The sequence below is a fragment of the Leucopleurus acutus genome, assembly GCF_964270905.1.
Source record: "Leucopleurus acutus genome assembly, chromosome: 4".
Classification (NCBI taxonomy): Eukaryota; Metazoa; Chordata; class Mammalia; order Artiodactyla; family Delphinidae; genus Leucopleurus; species Leucopleurus acutus.
Window position 1 is genome coordinate 149427946 of NC_139146.1, and position 19255 is coordinate 149447200.

General features: G+C 39.9%; 1 protein-coding gene across 5 annotated transcripts in view; it reads left to right on the forward strand.

The window, feature by feature from the left end:
* The window catches only part of LOC309961053 (protein FAM13A), a 132766-nt gene that overhangs the window by 63170 nt on the left and 50341 nt on the right, over positions 1-19255 (forward strand). For all 5 annotated transcript variants that reach the window (XR_014326164.1, XR_014326165.1, XM_082838088.1 and 2 more), the window contains exons 3-5: positions 2106-2147; positions 4626-4805; positions 12572-12761. Coding sequence is in view for 3 of the 5 variants with exons in the window: in XM_082838088.1 (XP_082694214.1) it covers positions 2106-2147; positions 4626-4805; positions 12572-12761 (412 nt within the window). In the remaining 2 variants the exon portion in view is untranslated. The remainder of the gene's footprint in view (positions 1-2105; positions 2148-4625; positions 4806-12571; positions 12762-19255) is intronic.

Below are 19255 nucleotides of genomic sequence, written 5' to 3' on the forward strand. Positions count from 1 at the left end.
TATATGTCTTTGGAATGTTTTTAGTATCTAGCAGCTCTGTATTCTTTTCCCGCCTGTATGTTCTCCCAGAGTCATTATTCAAATTGGCCCCTGCCCCCAAAACCAAGGTTGTGTAACTGCGTGAGACATGGAGCGCCGGAGTTAATTATACAGTGTTGAATTTACAGAGAGTGAGCCACAGGCATCGAAAGCAGGGACTGCCTGTTCCAGCTCAGGACAGAGAGCCGCAAAGGATTTATTGTTGGTTATGTAACCTGGGAACCTCTATGAATAGCAGGTATTGTGAGGCAGAAATGGTTGTAATTAAAAGCAAAGTTAAATACCTGAGTCCAGGCCTCCATATGGGAAGATGACTCTGGTGAGTGTTTCTTCTAGTGAGTGATGGATTCAAAAAGTCGAGTGTAGCGATTAGGAGCTGAGACTCCAAGCTAAAACTTTCTTGGTTCCAATCTCAGCCCATCTGCTTCTTGGCTCTATGACTGTGAGTTACTTAACCTCTCTAACCTCTTCATTTGAAAATAGGGAAAAGAAAACAATGGTACCTACTTCATGGGGTTCTTGTAAACAGTAAATGAGAAAAGCTATGTAAGCAATACTAAGCACAATGTCTGAAACACGGCACTCAGTAAGCATTCGGGCTTATTTATTTGTTCATTCATTTATTAATGAGGATTCTTCTCATACGTTTCCCTTGTGAACAACAGCACCCTTTTATGCAGTTTTTCTGGGACTTGGCTGTGGTTTGTGACCATGACAAAGAGCTACAGCTTTAGCTAAAGGAATTCTCTGGGGTTAAAGAGTGAGTGTCTGTTGATCACCTTTGGGATAATGAGTATGTGCTGGTGGTATTCGTAGGTATTGTCGTGAAAGAAAATGAGGACTATTATACAATCCCTTGAGGCACTTAGGTTCTAAATGGAAAGGGATGAGATACACATATACACGTACATGGAAGAAAAGCTCGACAGATGATTCCAAAGCAACACATTCACATGCTGAAAATTCTGTAGTATAAATGAGGATGCTTGGAGTGATTGAAAGGCAACCATCAGTATTGGTCATTAACAGCTTTTCTTTTCTTCAGGTGTCTTCTACAAAGAAGAAAGTAAAAATGGGAGAACTGTTAGATTAGGCAAAAGTGTAGTTTGACATGCACTGAAGATTTTTTTTTAATCTCATTTTCAACATAGATACTTTTGAATCTTGACTTAGAAGCCAACTAAGCAGTACAGGGCAGAATGTAAGAAAGTACTCACACTGATATGGTTAAGACAGATGCCAGCCTCGACCCACACTGTGCTTATATGAAAGTAGAATGGGGGCAAAAGGGTGAAGTTCTGAAGCGTGCTAATCAGATAGTGTTCTCTCATTTCACCATTCCGTTTTATATGGACTACTTTTTTTTTTTTTTTTTACTGACTACTTTTTAATACTTTCGAAGGAATTCAGGCTTTGGAGAAAATGGGAAAGTTAGAGGAAGTTTATAAATGCTCAATAAAAGGGCTATAAATTAGGTGTTAAGATGAAACATTATAGAGCTTGAGGTATTTTCCATCTTGAGGAACTTAGGCAGAAAACGTGGCTCAGATAGAGTCGTGTAGAAAACAGTGTTTGTTCCTTGTTCTCTGTCCCCTACGGCCCCCGCTCCATGTTCAGAGCAGTTTTAGGAAGATGCTTCTGTCTGCAGGTCCGGAGGGAGTGGGGCAGGAGGGAACAGACTTGGGCTGCAGAGAGCAGAGACAGGGCAGTTGGTAGCAGGAAAGCAGTGGGCAGCAATCGTATTAACATTTGGGGAAAATTCAAAGACCCCAGACTAGGGCCATGGCAATAGTCTGAGAGGCAGAAATGGTTTTCAGGGGTCACCTTTGAAACTATCCGTCATGGACATCTTAACATGGAGAAAAGAAGCTGTTTGGGGATGTGCTCCCAGGGCCATCTCTAATCTAGAGACAGGTAAAAATCAGCATCGGTCAGTGGGTAGTTAAATGTCATGTGAGGGTCACTCAGGGCTAATACTTTCAGCCCGGGATGCCCTCACATGTTGGATTCGCACTCTCTGGTCCTCTGTCTAACCTGGCTTCCTTTCTTTTGCTTCTTTTCTACAGTGCCCACGTATCCCAAGTCAGCAATGTGTCGGCAACGGGCGAGTAAGTGATCTGGATTTTGGGCTTTTTTCCCCCTCCTCTCATGTATTAAACAGTAAAAAAGCTTTTCTAATGGTGTATAGCATTGGAAGGTTACTATAATAAGCAACGAATGATGATTTTTAAAACCACCCAGAGGAGAAGACCAAATAAGAAGTGTTCCCGTTTGAGCTTCTGTGTGGGTGTGTGACTGGAGACCCCTCAGCCGTGTGAACATATGAGATTTTCTGTTTATTTTAGTCAAAATCGTGTCAGTTAGTACGTGCAAAGCAGTCTGTGTGCGTTGGGAGGTGTCTTGCCATTAAAGGTGGGAACATGAACCGTGTGTTTTACTTCTTCCTTTGTTCGTTTGAATCGGCCTCCATTTACGGAGTGCCTGCTATATGCCAAGCATAGTGTTAGGTGTCTAATGTCAAAGAAGCCTTGTGCTCTGCCTTTGGGGCCTTTACAGTCTGATAGGACACAGAAAAGGAGGCAAGTTAGTGATGGCAGCAAGTCCTTCTTCCACAGGGCAGTGGCAGTGCTCTGTTAATTATGTCCATCGCATGTCTTTTTCCGCCTAAGACGACCAACCGCACTTAGACTAAAATCTAAACTGCAACCATCTCCCCCTGCCTGTTCGTTGTGCTTCACCCCTATGACATTGCTGGGACCTGGGTGGGCCTTTGGGAGCATCTTCCATGAGCAGGGATCAGGCGGCTGAGAAGGGGCGGATGTGTGATAAGGAAGAAGAGAAAAGCATTAGAAGGAACACACATTGGTACGAATGTGGCTCTAATAGGATGAGTTGGCATTTTTTTTTTTTTCCCTTCCTTGTTATGAGAGGAAGCACTCCGAGGGCAGATTTGATATCTTTTATCTTTGAGAATTGTAAAGAGATTCCAGAATTACACCAAGGCTGATGTGTTCTTGTCTGTTTCCTAATGACCTTTACTTCTTATATGTCTTGTATAACGTTTGGAAAAGGTGTGGCTTTGGTATGCATGTATATATTAATTTATTCACTTTCCTATGTACCACTATGAGGTAATCTCATCGTTGGGTTGTAGAGTTCTAGATATTAAAGTTCTAATGCCTAGTCATTCTGTACTTTGTAAAATAGTTTTAATGAAATTACTATGAGTCTATTAGAAAACTACATTTGGAAAATGTAAAGTTCTTAAATTTTCAAAACTCATTTAACTGAATATGTTTCTCAATCTGACCACTTTAAAAATATATATGTGGTTTTTAAAAATTTTAACAGCTTTTTTGAGGTGTATATACAAAAAACTATACACATACTTAATGTATTGTATACTTAATGTATACAATTTGATGAGTTTGGATGTGATTCTTTTTTCAAGTGAAGGAAAACATGCTTTGAGGAGTGTCAGTTTAGAATTTTTCATGCCTGCTTATTCAGAATTAAATAATGAAGTGATAAAAATGGGTTTAGACACATTGAAAGATTATATAGCTTTAAAAATGATACGTCATCTGTCTTATCATGCACTCTTTTTAGCCCCTGAGCTTACCTGTTTTCTTCAGAAACCTATCCTTCCATCTCCAGTAATATACATTGGGGTGTTTGCATGAATACAGCTTCAATCATGTATCTTACAATTTGATTGAATAAAGGTTCAGAAAGATTTTACCATTCTGTTATGAGGAGTAATTGCTCTGGTAAGGTGTTCTTTTTTAATAGCATTATTGCCTATATAATTTTATCTTAAAGGGATTCCAAAGAGATAATAGGCATCATAAAATCATTTGTGCCAATTTGCTTTGTAAATCATACTGTCTTCCTCTGCAGAACTGGTATAAATCTGGAAGAAACTCACCTTTGTAAGAATAGGTCCATTATTATTCTATGAGGAAAAAATCTTTCCTCATTCTGCCTTATATTAAATGATCTGTATTTCCTGAATGCCTCCTACAATTGTTGCTAGACCTGCCGTGAGAGTTTCAGTAATCCAGGATAGAAAACACAATTATCACGTTGGTGGAATTTGTTCTGTGTAGCTTTGTTTTGAATACACAGCGCAAATATTTGGGGATTAATGCCTCATACTGTCTTTGCTCATGAAGCTGTAGTAGATGTTCCATGGAAAATACTGATATTTCCAATATTACGGGAACGTTTTTTTATTGAAATATAGTTGATTTACAATGTTGTGTTAATTTCTGCTGTAGAGCAAAGTGATTCCATTATACACATATATATATATATATGCAGATTCTTTTTTCATGTTCTTTTCCATTATGGCTTATCATAGGCTATTGAATATAGTTCTCTGTGCTCTACAGTAGGACCTTGTTGTTTCTCCATTCTATATATAAAAGCTTACATCTGCTGACCCCAGCCTCCCACTCCTTCCCTCCCCCAGCCTCTTCCCCCTTGGCGACCGCCAGTGTGTTTTCCATGTACGGGGACATATTTTTAAACGCAGTTATTGATAAGTTTCATTGCTTGATTGACTCTGCATTCTTTTTTACCAGACTCTTAGAAAGAACCATCCGGTCAGCTGTAGAACAACATCTTTTGGATGTTAATAGCCCTGGAGGGCAAAGTTCAGAGGACTCAGAATCTGGCACATCATCAGCATCTTTCTCCACATCCACCAAACAGCGACGACGCCAGTCCAAGGAGCAGGATGAAGTTGGACATGGCAGCGACATGTGAGTCGGCATTGGTACTTCTTGTTTGCATTTGCTCTTCTTCTTTTAAAAATATACACCCGGGGGCTTCCCTGGTGGCGCAGTGGTTGAGAGTCCGCCTGCTGATGCAGGGGACACGGGTTCGTGCCCCGGTCCGGGAAGATCCCACGTGCTGCGGAGCGGCTGGGCCCGTGAGCCATGGCCGCTGAGCCTGCGCTCCGCAACGGGAGAGGCCACAACAGTGAGAGGCCCGCGTACCGCAAAAAAACAAACAAACAAACAAAAACCCCCTTCGGGCTTCCCTGGTGGCACAGTGGTTGAGATTCCGCCTGCCAATGCAAGGGACACGGGTTCGAGCCCTGGTCTGGGAGGATCCCACATGCCGTGGAGCAACTGGGCCCGTGAGCCACAACTACTGAGCCTGCGCGTCTGGAGCCTGTGCTCCGCAACAAGAGAGGCCGCGACAGTGAGAGGCCCGGGCACCGCAATGAAGAGTGGCCCCCACTTGCCACAACCAGAGAAAGCCCTCGCACAGAAATGAAGACCCAACACAGACAAAAATAAAATAAATAAATAGATAAAAATTAAAAAAAAAAAATATATATATATATATATATACATACACCCGAATTAGTGACTGTGTTATAGACACTCTCATTTCAGTACTCAGGTTAACATTTTAAGTTTTCATTTTGACCCTTCTAAACTTGGCTGGCATTTAGAAATTCATAAGTGATTGAATAAACATTTCCTTTTCATCTAGATGTTTTGTATGTTATGGGAAGCCACCTCTGATTTAATACATTTCGTGGCTTCCTCGTGAATATCTTGTCAATATTTAGAGAGATTCTGAAGCACTGGAGGAGAAAATTGCCACATTCCTGTCCAGAGACGGTTTTTTCCTTGTTGGACGACATTCAGTTGGCTATTAGACTTGCTTATGAGCCAGTAGATTTCCCTACTATTTTGACCTGATTAAATACCAGAATATTACTGTAATGCTCTGACAGTTGATGATGTTTTAGTAGAAGAAAGATTGAGCTTAAGTCTAACAAAAGAGGAAATGCTTGAGTTCTTTATTATTATAATGACTAATTTTAAGGCATTCTCTCAGCATGAATTTCAAGAAGAGTATTACAACAAATTTTATTCTCCGTTAAAAGATTTGATAAAATACAAATGAATAATTACCATTCATCTTATTGAATAATCATGATTTAAATTGTCAAGGAAAATACATTTATTTATAATAGACTATAGTCCCATATTTTTCCTGAAAGTTTTATCTACTGTAGCATTTCGTCTCTATAAAGTTATTATTTTGAAATTCTTATTAAATGATAAAGACTAAACCAAGCCCTAGTTTGCCTCGTTCCTTTTCACCCGGACTCGTAATCTACATCAAAATGTTGATGGAAAAAAAGCAACTTCTCTTTGCTTAAAGAAAATACAAAAGATAAATAGTATAAATAACTTCCATGCTGCACATTATAAAGACGTTTAAGAGCTATATTAACAAATGTAATTTTAGAAATTAAAAAGTATCAGTAATATAACCCACTGACTTTTCAAGTGGTACAAGCAGCACGTTTTAAAAAATATTTGTCTTAGAGCTGGTGGGTAGGAGGGGGTGCTGTAGTATTTCCTTTAGAAAATAGGAAAATTATAATACGGGATATATTTACATGTAAAATTAGCTACTGACTAAGCTTTATAGAAGGTGTTTAGGTATATAATTAGTCTGTGTGGCCTATATTGTGTTATACAGCGAGTACCAATTATTCATCTAACACTGTTCTTAGCCTCTGCCTCATTTTTCTGCCACACAGTATGTAGCAACACTGCCTTTTTAAAAGCCTTAGTGTGTCACGACATCGTGCTTTCCACCCTCGTTGTTTGGACAGAGGGATAGCAAGCAGAGGCTGGAAGCGATAGTGAGCGTGGTAGAACAAAGCTGGACAGTGGTCCTGGTGGTGGTGGGTACCTGGGGCAGGCCAGGGAGGAGCACGGCAGGGTGAGGTCAAAAGTGAACAGGGGCTACACAGATAAACCCACGCACCTACGGTCACCTAATCTATGATGAAGGAGGCAAGACTATACAGTGGAGAAGAGACAGCCTCTTCAGTAAGTGGGGCTGGGAAAACTGGACAGCTACATGTAAAAGAATGAAATTAGAGCACTCCCTAACACCATACACAAAAATAAACTCAAAATGGATTAAAGACCTAAATGTAAAGCCAGATATTGTAAAACTCTTAGAGGAAAATATAGGCAGAACACTCTCTGACATAAATCACAGCAAGGTCTTTTTCCATCCACTGCCTAGAGTAATGAAAATAAAAACAAAAATAAACGGGACCTAATGAAACTTAAAAGCTTTTGCACAGCAAAGGAAACCATAAACAAGACAAAAAGACAACCCTCAGAATGGGAGAAAATGTTTGCAAATGAAGCAACTGACAAAGGATTAATCTCCAAAATATACAAACAGCTCACGCAGCTCAATATCAAAAAAACAACCCAATCAAAAAAATGGGCAGAAGATCTAAATAGACATTTCTCCAGAGAAGACATACAGATGGCCAAGAGACACATGAAAGGATGGTCAACATCACTGATTATTAGAGAAATGCAAATCAAAACTACAATGAGGTATCACCTCACACCAGTCAGAATGGCCATCATCAAAAATTCTACGAACAGGGCTTTCCTGGTGGCGCAGTGGTTGAGAGTCCGCCTGCCAATGCAGGGGACACGGGTTTGTGCCCCAGTCTGGGAAGATCCCACATGCCACGGAGCGGCTGGGCCCATAAGCCATGGCCGCTGAGCCTGCACGTCCGGAGCCTGTGCTCTGCAACGAGAGAGGCCACAATAGTGAGAGGCCCGCATACCACACACACAAAAAATTCTACGAACAGTAAGTGCTGGAGAGGGTGTGGAGAAAAGGGAACCCTCTTGCACTGCTGGTGGGAGCATAAATTGATACAGCCACTATGGAGAACAGTATGGAAGTTCCTTAAAAAGCTAAAAATAGAACTACCATATGACCCAGCAATCCCACTACTGGGCATATATCCAGAGAAAACCAGAATTCAAAAAGACACATGCACCCCAGTGTTCATTGCAGCACTATTCACAGTAGCCAGGGCATGGAAGCAACGTAAATGTCCATCAACAGAGGAATAGATAAAGAAGATGTGGTACATATATACAATGGAATATTACTCAGCCATTAAAAGGAACAAAACTGGGTACTTTGTAGAGACAGGGATGGACCTAGAGACTGTCATGCAGAGTGAAGTAAGTCAGAAAGAGAAAAGCAAATATCATACACTAACGCTTATATGTGGGATCTTAAAAAATGGTATAGATGATCTTATTTGCAAAGCAGAAATAGAGACACAGACATAGAGAGCAGATGTATGGATACCAAGGGGGAAGAAGGGGGTGGGATGAATTGGGAGATGGAGGCTGACATATATACAATGTTGATACTATGTATAAAATAGATAACTAATGGGAACCTACTGTGTAGCACAGGGACCTGTACTCAGTGCTCTGTGGTGACCTAAATGGGAAGGAAATCCAAAAAACAGGGGATATTTGTATACATATAACTGATTCACTTTGCTGTACAGTAGAACCATTGTAAAGCAGCTCTACTCCAATAAAAACTTTTTTTGAAAAAAGTGAACAGGGGCTAGACAGGGAGAGAAATATGAAACACAGAATAACCACTCCTGCAGAATTTAAATACAGTTTCCCACATCTGGGGATATTTCTGGTATAAGTTACCTTGATTGTTTTTCAGTATCAACATCAGGGGAACAAAAGGTGGTGGGGAATCGTAGAGTCTAATAATCTAAAGAGGTATCCATGAGGCTCTAGCCTTTCCCTTCATTTCTCTTGTCTGATGTCCCTTCACCGCTCATTCTGGCCACTCATTGTGGTCAAACCACAGCTGTGCATTGAGTGAAAAAATCTTGGGGTGTAAACTATTTATAGCAGAAGTAACTCACAGTCTCACCTGACGCTTTTCCTTAGCGTGTAGTCTGGGCGTTCAGAAGTCCCTTTCAAATGGTCCTTGTTGGCTTCACCTTCCTGGTCATAAGGCCCCTCCTCACTTGACACTATTGTGTCTTGATAGTCCGTCTTCTTGAACTCTCAGCCCATACTGAATGGCTGCTCTAAGCTCTCCACAGCTTTGGAGGAACAAGGACCTTATCTCTCAGAGCTCTAGATCTGCTACTTCTGCCCCCATGAAGGTCCTCTTCAGTATGTCCCCAGGAGATGCACTGACATGGTGTCAGTTGTAAAAAGGTTAAGAATCATTATTATAGCCTAAAGTAAGTATGTTTTTCTCAGTGTTTGCTTATACATAATTGACTCGTCATCTAAGATTTCCAACAGATTTTGCTTAAAAAATAAGGAAAGATTAAAGCTAGACTGTACTGTATTCAAAGCTATTAGCCATATGGAGTGGTTTTAAAATGTTTTGAAAAATAAAAATCTATGATCTATTATTTCGCCTTTAACAACTTAGAGCTGCAACTATTTACAAAAATATCCTTTAAGCCAACAGTCACCACATTTCAAGGTGAGATTAAAGAGTCAATAAAGTCTGTAGTAATATCATCACGGCAGATTTTTTAAATAAGCAGTGTAGAGGGCAAAGATTATAAATACTTCATTTTAGTGCACATGATTTCCTATTTGTCTAAATTCATAAGGAAACATTATCAGGCTTATATTATTATTTGTTTCAATAAAAATGTGAAAGTTTAAGGAATGTATTCATTATGTAAAAGGGTTCAGTTTAATTCTTACTAAAAAATTAACCATCTGCCAGGAGCATGGACATGTTGAATCTTGGTGATGGATATAAGGAAATTCATGGTGATATTCCCTCTATTTTTCTATGTTTGTAAATTTCGTAATAAACTTTTGTTTAAAAAGAAAGGCAAGGCATGACAGGTGAAAATGGTTTCAATCTTCCAAAACACAGTGAACTAGAAAATTATGCATATCTTTTGTTATATAAATATTATATTAAATTCCTACTGCAAAGTAAAAAGAAAAGCATGCTATCTTAGAATAATGAAGAGTTCAGTATTGCTAGAACATTACGTGTGTATGTAGGGGTGAGGAGGAAACTCGCAAAAGAAGAAAAACTAAAACTAAGATCTAGATGGTGAAAGTGAGAGGCCACCGAGATCTAAGTTCAGGTCAAATCACAGTGTTTCGGGTGTGACTGAGCCTGTCACCATGTCATGGGAAGGAGTCATGCACCTGTGCTCCTGGTCACATGGGCACCGCAGTGAGAGGCACTCACCCACACGAGAGCAAAGAGTTTCCTTTGAGGAGCACAGGATTTCCACCTGAGCACAACTGCATGATCAGATTTTCGTATATTTATTTGGACAGGATTTATTCCAGTGATTCATTCACTATTCACAAAGATTAGAAAATAAACTTGGTCTTTTAATTTCTAAAAATAATTTTTAGCTTCTGTATTCATCTGCTCAGGCTGCCATAACAAAGTACCCCAGACTAGGGGGCTTAAGCAACAGAAATGTATTTTCTCACAGTTCAGAGAGGCTGGAAGTCCAAGAGCAAGGTGCTGACGGGGTTGGTTTTTGTTGAGACCTCTCTGGCTTGCTGACGGTGTCTGCTCAGTGAGTGTGTCCTCACATGGCCTTTCCACTGTGTTCCCTGGTGTCTCTGCCTCTTCTTTTAAGAGCACCAGTCCTCTTGAATTATGTTCCCACCTTTATGACCTCACGTAACCTTAATTACCTCCTCAGAGGTCCTGTCTCTAAATACAGTCACATTGGCGGTAGGGCTTCAACATATGAATTTGGGGGGAATACGATTTAGTCCATGACAACTTTCAAACCTAAAAACTCCCCCATTAAAAAATTACAGTTGGATTTATACCCCGGGAGTTAGGGAAAATATGAAGAGAAAGAAGAAGACAAATTTAAATAGTAAAACAAATGACTGTGAATTTGAGACCAAACTCATCTAGCCATCCACAGAAGGCACTGCTCCCAGTGGAGGGAGGGGAGAGATTTAAGCGTGTGTGTATATATGTGCCGGCATGTGAGTCCTTATCAACTTTTCCTCATGTCTTCAGTTATTTTATACTTAGGATATTTCTTATAAATGTTACATATATCTTTTATATAATTTTACTAAATCTACATATTTGTACATTAAAAGTTGTATAAAATAAGACTAAATTAAATATGGAGTATTAAAAATCACCAAAGATCGTATAACTTTGAAAATATTATGATAATATTTAATTCATAATGTTGCCTCCATGATAGCCTATCTAAGATAGGGTATGAATTTAAATTGCAGAATAAATATTTAATGTTATCTTTCACTTGGGGATATGATTGAACTGATAGTAAAATATGGTCATCTATTTTTACTCTTTGGAGCTCATTTATTTCAAGATAACAGCTTTGGGTGTTTAGGGAGATGCCTTTATATATTTTTCTTAAATTGAAGTATAGTTGATTTACAATGTATTCATTTCTGCTGTACGGCAAAGTGACTCAGTTATACACATATATACATTCTTTTTTGTATTCTTTTCCATTATGGTTTATATCAAGATACTGAATATAGTTCCCAGTGCTATACAGTAGGACCTTGTTGTTTATCCATTCAGTGTGTAGTACTTTGCATCTACTAACCCCAAACTCCCAGTCCATCCCTCACCTCCCCCCTTCTCCCTTGGCAACCACCAGTCTGTTCTCTATGTCTGTGAGTCTGTTTCTGTTTTGTAGGTAGGTTCATTAGTACCATACTTTAGATTCCACATATAAGTGATATCATATGGTATTTGTCTTTCTAACTTACTTCACTTAGTATGAAAACCTCTAGCTGCAGGGAGATACCTTTAAGGTCACACCATGAGGGAGCGTATAAAGTCTCATTCATCTGTACCTGACTAAGCCATGGTGCTGCACTGATGGTTTAATTTGTTCTGTGATGTAGTAAAGGATAAACATTTCTCTAAGTAATTTAATTTTGTGAAAACCTCTTAAAAGGGAATGTTAAAATACTTAAGGGAAACTATTTCAAGAGCATTAAATGAATTAAATTCTATAATTAAAATGTCTAAAACTAAGTCATGAGGAACTCTAGTTATAAGCTTACATCCAGAAACTTGTACTGGGAAGTAATGAATGAATCCATATTTCAGTTAAAATGCTTTGTATTCCATAGTTTTTATTATACTATTTCTACCAAGATTATCTAATGCAGTCAGATTTAGGTATTAATGCATTTCTACTGTGCTAAAATGTCTTTCGCAGTTGGGAGAATCAGTGTTCCATTCTGGAGAAAAAGACATATTTCCTTTTCAGATTTTTCTTCATACATTATATTACTTTATAAGATTTATGTGTGTTTGTGTGTGTGTGTGTGTGTGTGTATTTATATAAAACCTATGAATTATGGGAAATGTCTTTGTAAGTTTGCACTGTTCTCCTGATTTGAATACAGATTACTTTTGGTACAAATACAAAAGCTGTTCATTGGTAGAAACACAGCCCTTGCCGATTTGCCTCTGAGAATGATTTCTCTTTGAATGTGATATATTTGGCGCCAAGTGCTCTCAGGGGTGGCACTCTGCTCAGATTTTGATCAAAAATGCAACCTGGAATTTCTAAGCACTCTTCTGACTTTCTGTGTGATGCAGTGGCAATGTCATTTAAATGTCCCTTTTACCTTTTAAAGTAAAATTAAGCTAAATCTTTTTTCAATTCAAGGGGACTTATCAACGAAGAAAATATTCCTTCTGGGTTCAACAACCTTGATGAATGTATTTTGAATGCTCATCATGAAGTGGAAAAATTACATGAAAATACTTCTGGTTATCTTGGAGAAAGGGGCAAACCGAAACGTCAGAAATCCAGTTCCAGACTTTCTGAGCTCAGCGAACATCAAGATAGTCTTGTGGTAAGTGCATACTTCCGTAAAATCTTTACTTGTGGTCAGTTAGGGAATATCACACCTCTTTTCCTTGCTTTGTAAAAAATATCAATGTGGAGTTTCACAGAATTATAGAGCATGAGTTCTGAAAAAGACCTTAAGAGCTACTAAGTATACACACGTATTTCTTTCTGATAAATATAAGAAGCAAGTCCAAGGTAGATTACACTTTGCCAAAGGCACAAGGGGCAACACATGCCTCGGTTTCCATGTTATTGAAATCGGTCTGAGTTTCCTCTCATTCTTTTGAGCATTTTTAAATTTTATTTTTGGAATAAAATTGTCACAGCAGTTTTCCTTCTATTCCCCCATTTTATTTGTTCCTGTCTATATGAATATGTAAAAAACAAATTAATAAATGAACTTAAAGTAAGGTGAAAGAAGAATACATACAGGACGAGGATCAATTGTCTTTGTGTTCAGAAATCTCTATGTGTTCAGAAATTTAATTTCAAAGCTGTACACTATAAATAGTTTCTTTCCTCTAGGTCTCAGGAACAAAAAAATTAACCTCCTACACGGTTACCTCAGACCTGAACTCTGGGTCATTAATTTGATACATAAGCTATAGCAGGTGGTTTTAGTCAATAACTAAATATTTATGCAGTTTAACTATAAATATATGTCATCCTTCTTTGTGTATGCTTCAGTTTCTCTGAAAAGTGAGAACAAAAGTCTGTCTTCTAATTCCCTGTAGTTAGAAGAAATGTAACCAAAAAAAAAAAAAAGGAAAAAACCTGAAGATGAATTTTATAATATAACATGAACTAGCGTCCCTAATAAAAATAGGTAATAGGTAATATCCATTCTTACAATGTGTAAAGCCTCTGTTCTGCTTTATCTCTGAGCAGTTTTTACCTCCATGCTGGGTTTTCCGTAAGTTTAGCAAAACTTACGGGCCACTCATTTTCCCACTGTCAGTTTCTGCATGTGCTCAGAGAAGATTCCCAATTTTATTCCCTAAATAAAATATGCATAAATGCAAATCTGGGGAAAACATGTTTATTCCATTTTCTTCCAAATGTCTTGGTATCCTGTTTCTAGAAATAAATTGATCAGCCAGAATGGACAGAGACATCCACCTCAGACCCATGTCTGACACAGTTCTCCCAATACAGAATGTAAGCTTTGGAACCATTGCACATTAAATGGTTTTTAACACTAACTTAATTCTTAATTGGGGGAAAAGTAACATTTTTAGTAAACTAAATGATACTAACTCCATTAGCTCTTTATTTGGCCCATGATTTGTTTTTCTGCGGAAGAGAATTACAGTGACTAGAAGTCTGACACTTGGCTTCTCAGAGAAGAATGTACTTCTCTGAATCCCTTTTAAAATGAACTTAACTCATCAATATTTTTTTTTCCACCAGAAATAGTATCTTAACTAGCTAGGTGGTAATAGCTAATAAAAGTGGGAAAGTACATTTATTCCTTAGAATATGTGTGTGATTGCTAAAACTATGGACATCGTGTTTGTTTAAAAACATTTGGAACAGAGAGCCTAATCCCATTGTGGTCTTTTTTCTGTGAAAGGGGTTTGTCTCCACCTTAGCCACCAGTTTCTGCATTCCAGGATTATGCAGGTCACATGTTAACATAAGTGAGCTAGGTGGACCGTGTCTTTGTTGCAATGAATAATTTAAAACCCTGTCAACACAACTGAGACAGAAGCAAAACTTCCTCATCTGTGAAGTGAGGGTATTCTCAAAGATCTTTTCTGACTCTAATATTCCATTAATTTTAAATCTCATCTTCACAGGTCACCACAAAGCGAAGAGCTAAGGAACGTAACAATGACCAGTATTTAGACTAGTCCTGAAAGTGCAGCTGTGCATCTCAACTTCCCACTTACTTTTAACCTTCTATTTTTACTTTACCCCACTCTCCTCCAGAACCGTCTCCCACTTCAAGTTCTTTATACACTGACTAAACTTCTGTTTCTGTAGCTGGAAGAACATACATAATTCTATGCCTTCTGTGTGCCAGGAAATATTTCAGAATCTAGGGATACAGCTGTGAGACAAGCAAAAATCACTGCCCTCACGGAGCCTACATTCCAGTAGGGGAAACAGACAAAATCTAGATAAAAAGAGTAAACCGTAAAATATATTAGATAGTGATAACTATGAAGCAAGAAATAAAGCAAGAGATGAGGATAGGAATTGGGAGAGGGCAGGGGATACAATTTTAAGGAGAGTGGTCAGAGGAGACCTCCCAGGAATTTGACACTTGAGTGCAAAGACCTAGAGGAAGTAAGGAAACGAGCCATACTGTCACAGCAGGTTGCAGAGACCCCAGACCCCGAGACAGTCACTTATCTGCAATGTTCAAGAAACCACAGAGATACTGTTAGGGTTAGAAGAGAATGAGGAAAGTGAAAGAGGTAGTTGCGGGGAGAGAACAGATTAAGCAGGGCCTCCTAGATTATTGTTAAGGAGTCTGCCTTTACTCCAGGTGAGATGAGAATCCGTGTGAGGGTTCCAGGTAGAACAGTGATGTGACTTACTGCAATTTGGTTTGACTGCTGTGTTGGAAATAGACAGTAAGCAGACAAGGGCAAGAAACAGGAAAACCCGTTAGGAAACTCTTGCAATAATCTAGGTTTGCGCTGATGATGCTGTGAACTAAGGGGATACCGGAGCCGGCACGTATTGCCTTGCAGGCTGCACAGTGCAGTGCTCTAGGGGGCGTTGTTCATATTGACTAACATGTGCATGGGTCCTCCTGGAGGAGTGTATTGCAGTAGTCAGGAGGTAATAGGTGGATTCTGGATATATTTTTGAACATAGAATTGACAGGATTTCCTGACATTACGTAACTGGGGGGTGTGAAAGTAATAGAGGAGTCAAAGATGACTCCGAGGTTTTTGGCAACTAGAAGATCTGTGTGGCCAGTTTACCGAGATGGAGAAGACAGAAGTTTGGGTGATGATGTCATGGTTCAGTGTTGGACATGTTAAGATTGAGCTGCCCGTCAAATATCTAAGAGGAGATAGCAGGAAAGCAGATGGATTTCTGCGAGTTTAGGGAAGGTATCCTGGCTGGAGATGCATCGTGGGAGCCAGCAGCAGATAGAGGCTATCTGAAGTCAGCGTACTGGATGAGATAACCGAGGGAGCGAGGATGGACAGAAAAGGGAAGTGGCCTCAGGGACCGCGAGCCCTGAGGCATACGATCGTGTAAAGGATGGGGAGATGACAAGGTCGCAGTAGAGGAGACTCAAGAAGGAGACCCCAGCAAAGTAGAAAAAAATGAAGTGTGTTTGGTGTCCTGGATGCCAAGTGAACCACGTATCTCGAGTTGGAAAGAAGGTCAGATGATTGGCCGAGTAGAAGACTGAGAGCTTAGCCACTGGGATTACCAAGCTGGAGATCACTCAGTAAGAGCAGTTTTGATGGAGAGATGGGAGCAAACCATCTTCCAGAGAAAATGAGAAGAGAGTGACTGAAGAGTCTGAGTGATAATATCACAGTGATCTCACCAGCCCACAACACAGCCACAGTGACCTATAAAAGCATCTTGCAAATTTGGAATCTCTAAAGTGGGAACTGTCTGCGTACTTTCCCTTATCCTTTTTCCTCTCGGGGCTGTCATGACCAGCAGAGACTAAGAGACTACAGAAAATTCACAGCCCAGAAATTAGTGAGTGGCATTCAGGTGCTCTGCCTTACCTCTAATTATTGCCGTGGTCCCAACCTTTTCCTCTCTCCTTGCACTGCTAGCTCACACCTGTGCTCTTCAGCCTTTCTCAGAAGGAAAGCTTGCCCCCTGGTTTATTTTGAAGAGCTAAGAGCGCCAGCCTGTGTTTCAGCAGCTTCCCTCACTCATGCTTCAAACTTTCTCTAGATCTCCACCCATTTTATTTTCTCACCTGCTCAAATGATAAAGTGGTTTTTCTAAATTCGAAGGTTAACTTTAAGGTTAAGTATCCTTGGAAATTCTGTTTTCTACATCCATCTCCCCACCCCATGTACGTGTACAAGCACATACACAAACTCACTCCCTCACTCCTGCAGACACTTTTCATGGCTTCCTCTCCACTGGCTTATTTCTGTCAGCCTAGAAAATGTCTGTCTCTAAAAACATTCCTTCTAGGGCACAATTTAACAGTTTGAATCAAAAGCTATAACTCAGTCACGCAGTGTATCCAATAATCCTACCTCTGCCACCCTGCTCTAGAGACATCATTGTAAATATGGAGAAGACTGTAAGTATTCATTTGCTCGCCACGTGAGCATCTATAATCATGGAAAATTAGAAGCAATTTAAATGTTCAAAAGTAGGAGACCAGATAAGTAACATTTGCATGTCAATTCAATAAAATATTATGCATCGAATAAAAATGATGGTTCTGAAGACTATGGAATAAAGTGGAAAATGTTTAGCAAGGGGTATTTTAAGTGCTTTGCATATATTATCAATTTTAATCCTCCAGTAATCCATAAGGCAGTTATTGTTTTTAATATTCTTACTCTAAACATGAGGAGACTGAGGCACAGGAGATTAAACAGCTGCCCAAGGTCACACATAAGGGGTGGAGCTCGGATTCCACGATACTCTCCCTCAATATTAAAAGTAGGTTATAGGGCTTCCCTGGTGGCGCAGTGGTTGAGAATCTGCCTGCTAATGCAGGGGACACGGGTTCGAGCCCTGGTCTGGGAGGATCCCACGTGCCGCGGGGCAACTAGGCCCGTGAGCCACAACTACGGAGCCTGCGCGTCTGGAGCCTGTGCTCTGCAACAATAGTGAGAGGCCCGCGCACCACAATGAAGAGTGGCCCCCGCTTGCCACAACTAGAGAAAGCCCTCACACAGAAACGAAGACCCAACACAGCAAAACTAAATTAATTAATTAATAAAAACTCCTACCCCCAACATCTAAAAAAAAAAAAAAGAATCCGCCTGCCAATGCAGGGGACACAGGTTTGAGCCCTGGTCCGGGAAGATGCCACATGCCACGGAGCAACTAAGCCCATGCGCCACAACTACTGAGCCTGCGCTCTAGAGCCCGTGAGCCACAACTAAGCCTGCGTTCCACAGCTGAAGCCCGCGCGCCTAGAGCCCGTGCTCCACAACAAGAGAAGCCACCACAATGAGAAGCCCGCGCACCGCAACGAAGAGTAGCCTCCGCTCACCGCAACTAGAGAAACCCGCATGTAGCAACGAAGACCCAATGCAGGCAAAAATAAATAAATAGATTTTTAAAATAAAGTAGGTTATGAAGCAGTATATACAGTGCATGCATTTATGCATGAATATGTGTATATAAATATATATTTAAATGTTCATTCCTAGGAAAAAAGACAAATACACCTAAAACGATTGTATGATTGTATTTTGGGAGTGGTGGTAGTATTAGAGGCAATCGTTACTCCCAAAGGATATTTTCCAAATATTCTTTGTGTGATTATACTAATTCTATAATAAGCCTTACACTTAATATATTAAAAAAAAAAACATAGTCTAGCAGCTCTCTTATTCATAAACAGCATCTCCTTAATGTCACGTATACCCTCTGAAATCATAGGCAGGGTTCAAGGAAGGAGCATAGGTCTTACACTCAGACCTGAATTTCAGTTGTAACTTTATCACTTAATAGCTATGGCAAGTGAGCATGTTACTTAGCCTCAGTTACTTCATCTGTAGCATGGGAATATTAATATCTCTTTCTGGTTTTGTGTGAGATTTGAATGCAATGAAATGTGCTAAAGAGCAGGAAAGACTGACAGCAGTACATATTTAAGTTCGTTTCTACTCCCTCTGCTCTGATGGCCAACCTCTCCCCTTCATTTTGCCATCAAAAATTTTCAACAGTCTGCATTTCCAGTTCTTTCCACACTTGCTCGTCAACCCTGTAATCTGAATTCTACCCCTCTAAAGACCTCTCTAAGAAACCACTTTCTCTGTGTCACTGGGTGGACGTATGGTTGGAACTGGTCTTTTAAGACCGCTGTGCTGTTGTCTGCTTGGTTCTTGACCTCCCGAAGTCCCTGTGGTGCTTGATACTCTCATCTTCTCAGAGCTCTTTCTCCCTTGGCCTCCAGGATGTTGACCTCTCTTTGTCCTATTACCTCAATGACTGTGTTCTTCTTTACTGTGTCCTTTACTGGCTGATCTTCCACAAAACATGCTTAGATGTAAATGTTATGCAGGTAATTGACTTATATCTCTTTCCCATCAGCACTTCACATGAGAGCTTCTCTAATTCCATGCTGTCTGATGTCACCTCTCTACAGATGACTTAGAAATCAACATCTAGGCGATGCTCTCTGCAGCTCACCTTAGGTAGTCCTCCCAAGTCAACATGTGAAGATCAAACTCATCTTCTTTCCCTCATTGGTCTCTTTTCACTCAGTATACCGATCTGATTTCATCAGATCATCATCTTCTTAGTCTTTTTGTTGTTGTTGTTGTTAATGCGGTACGCAGGCCTCTCGCTGTTGTGGCCTCTCCCGTTGCG